This window comes from Elephantulus edwardii, unplaced genomic scaffold (genome assembly GCF_000299155.1).
Source record: "Elephantulus edwardii isolate Elephantulus edwardi_28Jun2011 unplaced genomic scaffold, EleEdw1.0 scaffold00264, whole genome shotgun sequence".
Lineage (NCBI taxonomy): Eukaryota > Metazoa > Chordata > Mammalia > Macroscelidea > Macroscelididae > Elephantulus > Elephantulus edwardii.
Window position 1 is genome coordinate 3382751 of NW_006400014.1, and position 14319 is coordinate 3397069.

Consider the following 14319-nt stretch of genomic DNA (forward strand, 5'->3'; position numbering starts at 1 on the left):
TAGTTTGCTTGGTTCCACAATCAACACTCTTGGTACCAGCAGCCAGTAAATCAAGAGATGAATTGCATTGGAAAAGTCTGATGTCAGAGACCTCTCTAAAGTACTGAAGAGCAACAATGTCATTCTGGAGACTAAGCTGAACCTGATCCAGGCCATAGTCTTTGAAATTACTTGCAATACATCAGAAAGCTGGACAATGACTAGGGATGATAGAAGGAGAATTGCCTTTGATCTGTGGTATTGGAGAAGAGTATTGAATATACCATAGACTGCTAGGAGAACAAACAGGTCGTCTTAGAGAGGGTAAAAGCAGGCTGCTCCTTGGAGACAAGGATTCTGAAGCTTCATCTGCCATACTTTGGAAATGTTGCAAGGTGGGTCCATTCCTTACAGAGGGACATCATGCTTGGGAGGGTAGAGGGACAGCACAAGAGAGAAAGACCCTCGGTGAGACAGATTGATTCAGGGATTGGGGTAATGGGGGTAGGTGTGTCAGAGACAATAAGATTGGCACAGTATAGAGCAGGGTTTAGGGCTGTTGTACACAGGGTTGCTATGAGTCGCAGGTGACATGACGGAACATAACAACAACAATAAGTAATAAAACTAAAATACTAAATAAACAGTTAAATTCTTCTAAATTGGCCACTTTACAATGACTCAAAAATGTCATTTTCAAAGCTATTTAGTGTCTCATTTAGCACATATAAGCGTTCTTTCTTTCAAGGGGAAATGTTTCAATTACACTATACAAACACTAAGTTATATAGCACAGATCAGCATTCTTTCTTTCAATCGATAGCTCATACATGGGGAAATGTTTCAATTACACTATGCAAACACTAAGTTATATTCTCAAAGTCAACTGCAATATTTTTCTCTTTTATATTCATTCCTCAGAGGACAGTTATTTATGCAGTGTTGCCTGACTAATTGAAGATTATAACTTGATACATGAGCTACAATGACTCTGAAGTCTAAACTGATCCTTATTATAGGTACCATCTGGAAATAACAGTTGTTGGAGTTTGTTCTGTATTGGTTTCTTCTTCTTCTTTCTCTCTTACTATTTTCCAGTAAGACCCCTAAATAAGGAGATGTGACAAACTTTCAAACATCAGTCATCAGTTTTCATCACAGATTGGATTCTCATAGCATTTCCAAAAATGTCTAAAATACTTATTATGCTCTTTATGCGAAAGAGGGGCAAGTCAGAAATATCACTTCTACTTTATTAAAATAATATGGGGACATAGGTTTAGTGATTTTCCATCTTTAAAATAAATATTTTAGTGCCTACTTCCAGTCAAAATCATGTTTCTATTAATCTCGAAGAAGGTGCTTTGACAAATAGGATTCTCAAGAAGTACTTTAAAGAGATAACACAAAAAAGTTTATAATCTAGAACAAAGAGTCACTTTCTTTTAACTTGGGACTACTTCACACACTCAAAAATCACTGAAGATTTCAAAGAGCTTCTCTTATGTTGATTATATCCATTAGTGCTTCCTATATTAAAAAATAAGTCTGAGAAAAGGATAAATATTTATTTTAAAATAATAATTACATTTTAAAATAAATAGTATTTTTAATGAAAAACAACTATAATCTTAAAAAAAATCACTAAATGGCATTAACTAACATCTGGTTTTGGAAAAGACAGGTGGATTTTCTTACCTGCATTTGGATTACATCTGTTACTATATCAAACTCAGGTATACTCTAGAATGAACTCCACTATACATTCATATCAGAAAAAGACTGAGTGTCTGAGTACTATTATTAAGAGTTTTGACTTTCTAAATACTATAAAAATACCTCAGAAATCTTAATGCACACTTTGAGAATCACTGGACAGAAAGACAGTCATAAATATGTGTAATTTTATACATGATATTCCATGGTTTCCTTACCTCAAGCTTTAATTTCCACTGTTTGTTCCCCTCTACTCTCTCGATCAGTGGCTCCCAGGCAGCGTGCGTCTCATTATAGTAGTGAACCTGGAAAGCCACACAAACAGAAGAATATTCCAGTTTTCAGTACAATGTATTTCTATAAGTAGTTTGTGGGGGGGGGGAATCCTAAGTAATTTAAAACAAAATAAATAAGTATGCAAACAGTCATTTTCAACTTTCACTTGAAGACATAAAATATACCTACAGATTTTATTTCTTTTGCTCTTTTACTTTATAAACATAAAAAAATCAATAATCAAAAGACTCTTTTAAAAATAATTACTAAATTACTTCTATTCATCAACACAGTGGAGGATTTTGTCTGTTCACATACATACAGACCTGCTATGATCATTAACAAGGGAAGAAAGGTCATTTTCTTAGTTGGCTCTGAAGGTACTAAATGGCACGTCCATACCTCTAGTGTCATGTCAGCAGTAGCAGCCATTAAGGAAGTCCAATTTTTAATAATTCCTGAAAACTTGGACTCTGCCAACAATAAAGGGACAGTTCGATGGCCCAGGCCACATTCCAAGGTAACCTGAACTGACTCCACAAGCACAGCACAGTTTTCCTCTATCAACAGATGATTCATGTCTTTGAAAGTTTCCGTTATTTCTGCTGCTGTTTCAACGCCCAGAAACCAGGAGTTATAATCATTTAGAGACTTGACACCCCAAAGATTTTCCAATTCCTTAGATGTATCTTTGGATTCATCTTCTTTGGACTTTGGAGACATAGCTGCCATGATTGTCATCACGGTATTAAGAATTATAGGTGAAATCTTAAAAAAAAAAGAAAAAATATTTTAGAATAAGTTCTGCCCAGATAAGAATTAATACATGAATATTCAAAAGTAAACATTTAGAAGTTTTCTTCTTTTTCATAGTCTCATTGCTGTTGAGTTGGAGTTGACTTAACAGTAGTTGGCCATCCAGTAAATTTTCCAAGGCTATAAACTGCATGGAAGAGAATGCCTGACTTTCTCCACTGCAGCTGCTGGTGTACCTGAATCTGGAGGTTAGCAGCACAACTCTCTACAGACTATGTCACCAGAACTGCCTATTTTAAGTGTCCACAATTCACTGTCATCAAGAAGCATTGGAACAATCTCATAGCTGACCCTTCAGCTGGTTTTCTGAGACTGAATCTCACAGGAGCTGAATGCCCATTCTTCTCCCTAAGAGAAACTGGTAGATGTGAATGACCTGTCTTTGAGTTGGCAGCACAACTCCTCACTGGAAGAGGCCAACAAACCTCTGCATTAAGTTTAACAATGTTAAATTCCTGATTAAGGAAAGTAGAGAAAACACATGAAATCAAGTGTAAAGTCAACTAAATATCAATATATTACTGATTTCCTCCCAGGTAACTCTGGAATTAAGTAACTCTTAGTATATATCAATATCCCATAACAAAACAAAAAAAGTGACTGTGCTGAATTCAGACCTCAAATGGCCTTGAATTACAGACTAGGACTTTCCAACGGGGTTTTTAAGGCTTTTAAGTCTTTGTAGAAGCAGACTTACATCTTTTACACAGTGACTGGTAAATTCAAAACTTTTGAGTTGAAGTCACCTTTCAGTTATTGCTTAACATGTTGCCACACACTTTTAAATTGACAATCGTGCTTAGAAACACATTTTTTCACTATAGCCATCATTTGTGGCAACCTGTTAATAACCAATGCCCACGATTCAGGGCAAAAGTGTTATATAAATGAAAAAAAAAAAAGAGATGTGGTTGATTTTTAAATTTATCACTAACTGCATTAACTGAACTAAAGTATGTAATGCTCACCAAGTTAAACATAGATGGCTTTGATTTTTCTTATTTTAAACATAATTCACATTTTATAAAGGTTTCATGAGAAAAAACTCGCAACACTTCCGTTGGGAAGTCCAGGAAGCACCACTGATTTCCCCTCACTGATAGATTCCATGATCTGCAATTTCTATTTCCTAGTACCTCTGACAGCTGCTGGTTTTCCCTACACCTGCTACTTTGCTTTAATTCTACGCTGACAATATTTTTCACGTCTCACCAGGAACCCCTAGGCCAACACTCCACACTGTCATAAGCGTATATTTTCTAAAAGTCTTTAGCAACTTATTATAACTATCATAATTCATTCAAATGCTCTTAGCTTAATATTACACCCAAGTGAAATCTTGCTTAAGATTATCAAACACAGCTAGAGAAGGACATTGACAGGGAACTACAGAAATTCAAGCCGGATTCAGAATAGACCATAGAACAAGGGATACCACTGCTGATGTCAGCTGACTGGCTGAAAGTAGAGACTAAAAGAAAGATGTTTCCTTGTGTTTTATGTATTATATAAAGGCATATATGACTGTGTGAATAATAATAAATTATGGATAACATTCAGAAAAAATAGGAATTTCAGAACACTTTATTGTGCTCATGCAGAACCTGTGTATGAAGCAAGCAGCAGTCATTCCAACCTAAGAAGGAGATACTGAAGGGTTAATACCAGGAGAAAAAGAAGTTAGCTTTTCTTGTGTGATTTAAAGTCTCAGAATCCAGTAGAGGGTCAGCTATGAGTCAGTTTCAACTTGACAGCAGTGAGTTTGAGTTTGGAATTGTATCTGTGATACCTTATGCATGCCTCTGGCAGCAAATGTCAGTAACTGATCATTTTTTTTCCTTCCACATACTTAAGTTTTTGAAAACAAGAACTATGTCTTTTCCCAATGTGTTAGCTAGAACATTTTTTTAATATAAAGAGTTCAATAAATGTTCGCTTAACAAATAAATATATTTATGTCCAAATAATTAGTAGGATAATTCTTAGAACCTAAGCCTGAGAGAAAGCGTATGCAAATTCAAGGAGTTCTTTGCCACTCTCATAAACTACTTTTGTAATTGTTGTTATGTGCCATTGAGTTGATTACAACTGCATAGCTATACATGATAGCCATGAACCCTGACTTATCTTGAGCCAATCTCACTGACTCCAGCACACTTACCCTATTACCCTAGTTATTGTGTCAACACATCTCATTCAGAGTCTCCTTCTTCTGTACTGATCTTCCAGCACACCGAGCATGATGACCTTTTCCATGGACTGGTCCCTTCTGGCAACAAGCCCAAAGTATGTGAGATGGAACTTGAAAATTCTTGTCTCCAAAGAGAAACTTGGTTTCATCATCTCCACAACAGACCTGTTTGTTCTCTTGGCAGTTCATGGCACGTTCAATGCTCTTCTCCAGCATTTTCTAACACAAAGGCATCAATTCTTCTGTCATTCTTAGTAATTTTCCAGCTCTCTGATGAATAGCAAGTAATTGCAAAGACCATGGCCTAGATCAGGCACCCCTTAGTCTCTAGACTGATATCATTGCCCTTTAGCACACTGGCGAGATCCTTGACAGCCGATTTTCCCAATGCAATTTGTCTTTTGATTTCCTGACTATTGGTGCCAAGAGTGTTGTTTGGGAGCCAAGCAAGCTGAAATTGTTAACAATCTCAATCTCCTCTACTTCTATCATGGCACTCTCAATTGGCCCAGTGGTGAGAACCTTTGTTTCTTGATGTTGAGCTTCAATCCATAAAAAACAAAACAAAACTACAGTCCTTGGCCTTTCTCAGCAAAGCTTTGGGTCTCCTTCAGTTTCAGAGAGAATGGCTATATCATCAACATAACACAGGTTGTTGATGAGTCTTCCTCCAATTTCAATGCCTCATTCCTCCTCATAAAGTTCAGCCTCCAAGAAGATCTGTTCTGCATATAGATTGAAAAGGTATGGAGACAGGATGCATCCCTGATGTACTCCTTTCCGGATTTTGAACTACGCAGTGTTTCTTTGCTCTGTTCTGATGACTGCTTACTGATCCAAGTGTAAGTTTCATATGAGCACAGTCAGGTGTGCTGGGATTACAATTCTTCTCAATGTTAGCCACAATTTGTTGTGATACACACAGTGAAATACCTTTGCATAGTAAATGAACACAGACATTCCACTTGTACTCTTGTTTTCAGCCAAGGTCCATACTACTTTAAGGTCTTTAAAATAAGTAAATCTGGAAATTTATTTCTAGAATACATCTGTTTTTATGACAAGTATTTTATAAGACAAATATATATTTCATCACATCATTAAATTAAAATTATGCTTCAAATAAAAGCCTAAAATAACTTACTATCAATAAACCAAAAGCCATCCTATTTCTCCATTATTTATTTCCTTCTCTTCCTAACCCAACTACACTCTTCCTTCAACCCATCCTTCCACATGAACACACAAATGACAGAAGAAAAATTATCCTGACATCTAAAAAATATTAAGGAATATATAATATTTACAAATAGAAATAAACATTTTCAATAAAGAAAAATATCTATATTAGAGGTATATCTCACTAGCATAGTACCCAGGTTATTAAAGTCACATTAAAAACTATAACTCCAAATATATAACTTTGCTAGAAAAAAATTTCTTTTCACCCAAAGAAGATAACAGACACTCACCTTAATTATACATTCTTTAACTGTGATATTTATATTTTGTTTCCCTGAGGCCCAGGCACATTTTTCCATAAATAAAGAGCAGGGCTGCAAGACCTAGAAACAAATATATTAAGTTCTTATTTTCATAGAAGGTCCATTATTTATGTAACATAGACAAACCATTCTTTACCAGAAAGTCTTTAATGACAACTTACTAAGAAAAGCAAAAAATAAAATAATTAACTGGAATTCTCTTTAAAGGACTTTTCTCAACCATGTTAAATCTGTCAATGTTGTTAAAGAACATAATCATTGCTGATAAGTTTCCTTAAGTCAAACCTTTAAGTAATAATGTATATTAGGTATGAGCAGTTTAAAATGTTTCCTTTTGATAATATATTTTTAAATGTCCTTCTATAAAGTCTATTTTTAGAAATCTAAAAAAATGAACCAAAGACCATATCAAAATAGATAAATGAAGTTTCTAGAGGAGTATGAGGCCAGTCTTGATATGATTATAAGGTCCTTTAGTATAAATTTCCAATTTCCAAACTCAATGATTTATCAAAACTATGAAGGAAGTATTCTTATATATTATCAAAGACATGAATAAAACACCTTTGCACCTAAAATGAATACTGATCACTACAGTTTAATTTTCACATAAAATAGGTTAGATACGTTATTAATTGGTTAATTAATTACTGAGTTTTTAATGAATGTGTATGGTATGATAAAAGATGACACTGCCAAAGTGTCAAAGTATTTCATGAAAAAAGTATAGACTATGCCTAACATTGCAGTTCTTTCTGCAAACTTTGTCCACAAATTTATTTTATTTAAAATAACATTGCAAATCAGTAATAACTTAATACGATCCATTTTTCACTAAAATCATCAATTTAGTATTTTAATAAATGTGTATATGTTAAATGCGCTGAATATAAAAACCATATTTTTCATTAATAACATGAAAGCACAATTGACACTAACTTATAATAATAGCAAAACATAAACTCTTTGGTCAAGTGAATCTAATTTGACCTTTTTACTCTAAGCTTAAAATGTTAATGTGCATTTCTTCATTCACTCAATAATATGCAGTATATAGTTTGATAAAAAAAGAAAATTACTAAAAAAGACTATTGGTTAGTACCAAAACTTCAAGCACTACTCAACATAAAAATATTAGTTTGAAAGGAAAGCTAGTCTGGAGGCAATCATCAGCTCAATAGTTAATAGCTGCCATTAAATCATTTAATATTCTAGAACTCAGTATCCACATTTATAAGCTCTCAGACTGGTAGGAAATCATCTCTAGGCTCTGCAGCTCTCTAACATTGTAGGATTATACAAATCAACCATTTCTGCCTTTCTTCAAGCTGAAGATAAAAGGGAATTCTTACCGTGGTAACGTTCTTCCCTCTCTTTTCTCTAAGAAAAGGACAAGCAAGCACTTTAAGGTCTCTCACAGAAGCCTCCATCATCTGTTCAAGTTTGGATGTTGACAAAGAGAAGTTACACTGGAACGAGGCTGCCAGAGCAGGAGCGTCTGCTTTTGTCAGGTTGGCAACAAACACCACTTCAGGATCTATAATCATGGCCTTTAAAGTCATGTTTGGTTTTACAGAGTCATCTGAAGAAATGAAAATAGGAAGTAAGGGAGCTTGAAAGTAAATCCTGTTACTTACTCCTGTTATCTTCAAATTGGTAGGTTTTTGCTAATATTCTACTATTACAGATGTTGGGAGAACAATATTAACAACTGCTTGATTAATATTAAAAGGTAAATGATTAATAACAAACACTGAATATATACAGAAGTAGAATCTTATCCTTATCTACAAGAAAATCATTCCCATTTAGACCTAGCAAGTATAAACTTATTCTGTAGTTCTTCTGTCACCTGAATTAAAGTATATGCACAACACATATAGGTGTGCATTCTGTGATGCTGAAAAGTAAAGGAAAGGAAACTTGGGGAAGGGACTATATCAAGAATAAGATAAGATCCTGGCAAAATCATTATTACTTAATTATTCTGATGTCACCATAAAGTTCATAGTCACTGCCATACATAATCAGTATAAATAATCAAATGTATTCATGAAAACATATGAGCAAGAGCCTATGATGATGAAGGAAGAAGTTCAAGCTGCTTTGAAGGAATTTGCAAAAAATAAGGCCCCAGGAACTGACAGTATCCCAACTGACATATTTCAACTAATAGATGCTGCTCTAGATGTGCTCACCAAGTTGTGTCAAGAAATCTGGAGGACAACCACTTGGCCAACTGACTGGAAGAGATCTATATTTGCTCCTATCCCAAAGAAAGGTGACCCAACAGAGTGTGGAAATTACTGAACAATATCATTGATATCACATGTAACCAAGATTCTGCTGAAGATTATCCAAAAACAACCAGAACAGCACATCAACAGAGAACCGCCAGAAGTAGAAGGGGTCATCTGCAAAGGCATTTGACTGTGTGGATCACAACAAACTGTGGCTGACTCTGAGAAGAACAGGAATCCCAGAACACTTGATCGTGCTTGTGTGAAACCTAGACTTGGACCAGGAGGCAGTCGTCACAACTGAGAAAGGAAACACTACATGGTTCAAAATCAGGAAGGGTCTATGCCAAGGATGTGTCCTATCTCCATAACTTTTCAACCTATATGCAGAACATATTAACCAGAGGCTAGGCTGTATGAAGAGCAGTGTGGCATTAGGATTGATGGAAGAAGATTCAACAATAATCTGCATTATGCAGATGACACAACCCTGCTTGCTGAAAGTGAGTAGGACCTGAAGCACTTGCTACAGAGGGTCAAGAACTGCAGCCTTCAATATGGATTGAGGCTCAATACAAAGAAGACAAAGATTCTCACTACTGAGCCAAATGAATAGTGAGACTACCCAATATCCTTGTGCATAGATTAACATGCCCTATTTGCACATTCCTGTCAGTCCGCATGGCAAAGTTGGTCAATGGCTCAGGAATAATAAACCCTTACTATCAGAAGTGACTACTACTCTTAGGGATCCTATAAACCATGGATCTGAACCTTGCCCTAGCCTATGTGACCCTCATCATCTCTGAAATACTCAGACCCGTTGTTACAGTCATTGTGTCATTCCATCTTATCAAAGGTCTTCCTCTCTTTTACTGACTCTCCGCCTTTCCAAGCATAATGTCTTTTTTCTAAAGACTTGCCCCTCCTAACAACATGCCCAAAGTATGTGAGCCTAAGTTTTACTATCTTTGGCGCTAAGAAATACCCTGGTTGCACTTTCTCCAAGACATATTTGTTTACTCTTTTTACTGTGATATTCAGTACTTTTCTCCAATACCAAAAGTCAAAGGCATTGATTCTTCTTCTGTGATCCTTTATACATTGTCCAATTTTTCAGATGCACACAAGTAGGAGAAAAAACTATAATTTTAATCAGGTGCATCTTAGCCTTTAAAGTGACATCATTGAGTCTCTGTGCAAATGAGAGGGCCTTTACAATAGATTTCCCAATGCAACATGTCTTTTGATTTCTTGACTGCTGGTACCAAGTGTGTTGATGGTGATCCAAGTAAGACAAAATCATTGACAACTTCAAGCTTTTCTCCAATGATCATCATATCGTTTATCAGCAGTGAGGATTTTGTTTACTTGATGTTGAGATGCAATTCATTTGAAGGTTATAGTCTTTGATCTTCTGCAGCAAGCATTTCAAGTTCTTGCTTTCATCAAGCAAAGTTGTTATATCTGCATAATGTGAGTTCCTGATGAGTCTTTCTCCAACCCTGATGCCAAATTCTTTTTCCATATAATCCAGATCCTCAAATGATTTGTTCTACATACAGGCTGAATAGTTACAGAGAAAGAATACAGCCCTAGCACACACCTAACTTCACTTTAAATCATGCAGTGTTCCCTTGTTCTGTTCAAATAACAGCTTCTTTTTATATATATATTTTATTATTTTTTGTGTGTGTACCGTCAAATCGGATCTAACTGATACAGGAGATTACACCTTCTTCTCCAGCACAGCATCTGGTATATTCAAACCCCGTACCTCAGAGATTGCAGTGCAGCGTCTTGCCACTAGGCCAAGAGAACTCCCCAAACAACAGCTTCTTGTTTTTAAACTATGCAGTATTTCATCACTCTCTCATGAGCAAAGTTTAGTTTTCTTAATCAGATTAAGAAAAATGGGATTCCTATTCTTCTCAATGTTAGACATAGTTATGATCCACAATTAAATAAATGCCTTTATATAGTCAATAAAACACCAAAAAAGACATCCATTCAGTAAGCCAGGTAGGTATCTTCAAAATTTCTTGGAAAATATCCATATTTGTTGCCATTTTGAAAAAAAAGTGATCTAAAAGAATGCTGAAATTATTGAACAATATCACTAATAACATATGGAAGTAAAATCTTGCTGAATATTATCCAAAACAAGCTAGCACACTCCATCAGCAGAGAACTGCCAGCAATTCAAGCTGTATTTAGAAGAGGTCATGGCACCAGAAATATCATTGCTAATGTCAGACGGATATTCGCTGAGAGTTGAGAATAGCAGAAGGATGTCTAATTTAGCACAGAAAGTCACTAACCTGCTTCTAACACAGGGATAAAAGCACTATAGAACTGGGAAATGGATTCACATTACAACTAGAGCAGACATTTGTAAAGAGTGTTCCAAAGAGTTTATGATCCTCAAGAGGTGTTCTAAGATCTTCAAATTAGATCAACCCACATGCCCACATTCTGCTACATTCTGACCGTTTTCCAATATACTAGAAAGCTTCAAAATATTTTATTTAGATAAAATATTTACCTTCTATAAAACAGGCTATACACCACTAATCCAGATTAACCTTTTCTATTTTTGGAAGAGTAAAGAAATGCAATAGACCTATCTTAAGCTAGAGCAAAGGTTTACTGGCCTCTGATCTAATACACTGATGCTGTACTTTTCTTTTAAAAATATATAGTTTAAAAAAATGTAAATATGTCTATGTATTATACACACACATATACCTATGAAAGTTGTTATTATTGAGTACTGTCAAGTTGGAACTATAGCTGACACCCCAGTGGGTTTTCAGAGGCAGTTAATTGCATAAGAGGAGATTGTCCATCCTTCTCCCGCAGTGACTGGAGGTTTTGAACCACATACCTTCGAGAGTTCAGCACAGTATCATACTACAGAGCTCCTTAGGAAAGTAGTTATATAAAAAGTGTTTACATTTTCAGGTTTAATTTGATCTTCTTAAATTCTCCATCCCTTTTTCTCTTTATTTTGTTAAATAAAAGTTGTTATGTAAGACAAATTAATTCTGCCAACCTTTCTCTGACTTGACTCTTGCTGTGCCAGTCTGTCTTAGTGAAATTTGTGTTTCTTTTGCGATACTTTCTGGACTCTGAGGCACAGCTTTGATGAAGAAATCTGCGACCGTCATCAGAAATTCCACACTGGCACATACATAAAGTTTGTCAAGAACAGCATCGATTTGACTTCCATTTTTGTCTTGTTTATAGCTTATATTAATCATAGAATTGTTATCTTGATCATTCTTCTTATCAATCATCCTGAAAAAATACATAAGCCATTCATTTGGTTAAACTTCAGTTAAAATAATTAGAAAGATGAAAAATTTCCTACTTGATTATTTTTCTTTCATCTTTTAGTCCTTAATAGTAACAGAACAAAAGGTTAGTATTAACTAGATTAACCAACTTGGCAATCAAAATACAATCCCTAATGTCAATAACTCAAAATTTATATTATTAAGGAATTATATGATGTTTTATAAATTGTAATATTAGAAAATAAATCATAACAGCTGAAATGAATTTGAACAGTTAACAAAGCCAATCAATATTGTCCCACAAAATTTCTAAAACAACTTATTTATATTAAGAAATAAAATCTCCTTGTAGGACTTTACTTTCAGAATTCACTTTTATACACATTAAAGACAAAAGTGTTGAATGCAACTCCATTCAGTAAATGTTTTATAAGTGTCTACAATGACAGTTTCCACACCCAATCACATGTACTGGAAAGAAATGGCTTTTTATCTTCTTGCCTGGACAGCTACTCTGGATATAAAATCAGAAAAAATGGAAAGATAGTTAATCACAGCACTCTCTCCTCAGTTCCTATTCATCTTTCAGAAAAACAAAGGACTTGGAAGTATCCAGCATATATTTAGTAGAGCCTAAGTTTAAGCAGCAGTATATGGTTTTCTCTAAAAAAATTAAAGTCAAAACACGGTCTTATTATCAGGGAAAGGATTAAAAATATAATTAAGTTATTGAATTTAAATATTTCCCACTTTATAGTAAGCTGAAGTGAGCTAATCTTTCAAAAATAGATTAACAATATAATTATAAACTTGTTAGGAACTTGTTAGGAATCTCATTTCTGGCCAAATTTGAAAGAAATCCTGTAGACCTTATTTGCTTTCAATGATATGAACAGAATAAAAGACTCATAATTTCAATTTTTTTTTCCAAAATCTTACTGGAAGCAATTCATAAAAATATATTACCATGTGATTTAAATATCAAATCTCATATTCTTTTAATTCCAATTTTTAAGGAAGAATTTAATTTTATTATAAAACACTTATTTCATTTAAACCTCCATTACTGGCATACCTCTCACTAAAAAAGGACCAAAAGACAAATACAAGCCCAAGCCTCATTATGGCTGGCAGTAGCAATGTCAGGCAGAAATCAACCTTAAATAATAGCCAGCAAACACAAAGAAGACAAACCTGGATGTTGCTCTCTCAATGCCTTCCCTGAGGTCATCAAGAGTGCAGGTCTTTAGTTTAATGCTGACATTCATTGAACCATCTGTAAACATCTTTCCTGATGAGGACATATGATGTAGTCGGAGTTCACCAATCCGTAAGCTATCATTATGAAATGAAAGTATAGATTCCTGTACAATATGTTTTAAAGAAAATAGTGTTATATTTCAATATGTGTACTCACTTTAAACAGTAATTCAGAGATTAAAGACAAATCAAAAAAGAAGACTGAGAGCAGGACCAACGTACATATTATGGGCCAAACGGAATTTTACATACTTACTCTAAAAGGCCTAATACACAATCAAGTTCTGCATAAAATCCACTTCAGCAAGATCTAACTGCATATATATCTACGGTCTTAATCACCTCATACTACTTTGGGATTACATCCAAATATTGCCAGAATTACTATATTTTTATATTAAAAATATTGTAGGGCACCTGGAAGTGCTTCAATTTAAATACACAGAAAACTATACTATATATTAACTCTATTCTAAAACAAATATTTCACTAGCAACCATTAATTATGAACTACACCTAATTGTTCCAATTTACATATAAACACAATTTAAAGATGGATTTATGAATGGAAGTCATTCATAATCTGGAGACTATATAGTATGGTATTCACACAATGTCTAATTTGATATTATATATCATGGATATTAAGTTACACATAGCTCCATATAGGAATTTTTTAACAAAAGAGTAAAAAAAACCTGACAATTTTTAAAAAATCTATGTCAGGGGCTCAATGATAAGAAGCTGTGCTTCAATCCCAGAGGCATATGGTTCAAATCCACCAGCTGTTTCATGGGAGAAAGATGAGCAATCTCTTCCTGTGCGATTAACCACCTCTAAAAACCTGCTAAAGAGTCAACTATAAGTCAGTTGTGACTCAACAGTTCATAGCAACATCTTGTTACACATATCTTATCATGGAGGATCTGAATGTAACCTGACTTTTTCACGACTTTAACATGGTCTAATGGATAGGAAAGGATGTCTTTGGTTAATACCCCATTTAACTGTCTTGACCAAATTACATATTTAAATGA

At 34.6% G+C, this 14319-nt stretch overlaps 1 protein-coding gene across 4 annotated transcripts in view; it reads right to left on the reverse strand.

Moving 5' to 3' along the window:
• The window catches only part of VPS13C (vacuolar protein sorting 13 homolog C (S. cerevisiae)), a 248439-nt gene that overhangs the window by 69197 nt on the left and 164923 nt on the right, over positions 1-14319 (reverse strand). For all 4 annotated transcript variants that reach the window (XM_006899645.1, XM_006899642.1, XM_006899644.1 and 1 more), the window contains 6 exons: positions 13217-13386; positions 11779-12023; positions 7836-8065; positions 6451-6543; positions 2374-2739; positions 1914-2000 (listed from right to left, as the gene is read on the reverse strand). In XM_006899645.1, coding sequence (XP_006899707.1) covers positions 1914-2000; positions 2374-2739; positions 6451-6543; positions 7836-8065; positions 11779-12023; positions 13217-13386 — 1191 coding nt within the window. The remainder of the gene's footprint in view (positions 1-1913; positions 2001-2373; positions 2740-6450; positions 6544-7835; positions 8066-11778; positions 12024-13216; positions 13387-14319) is intronic.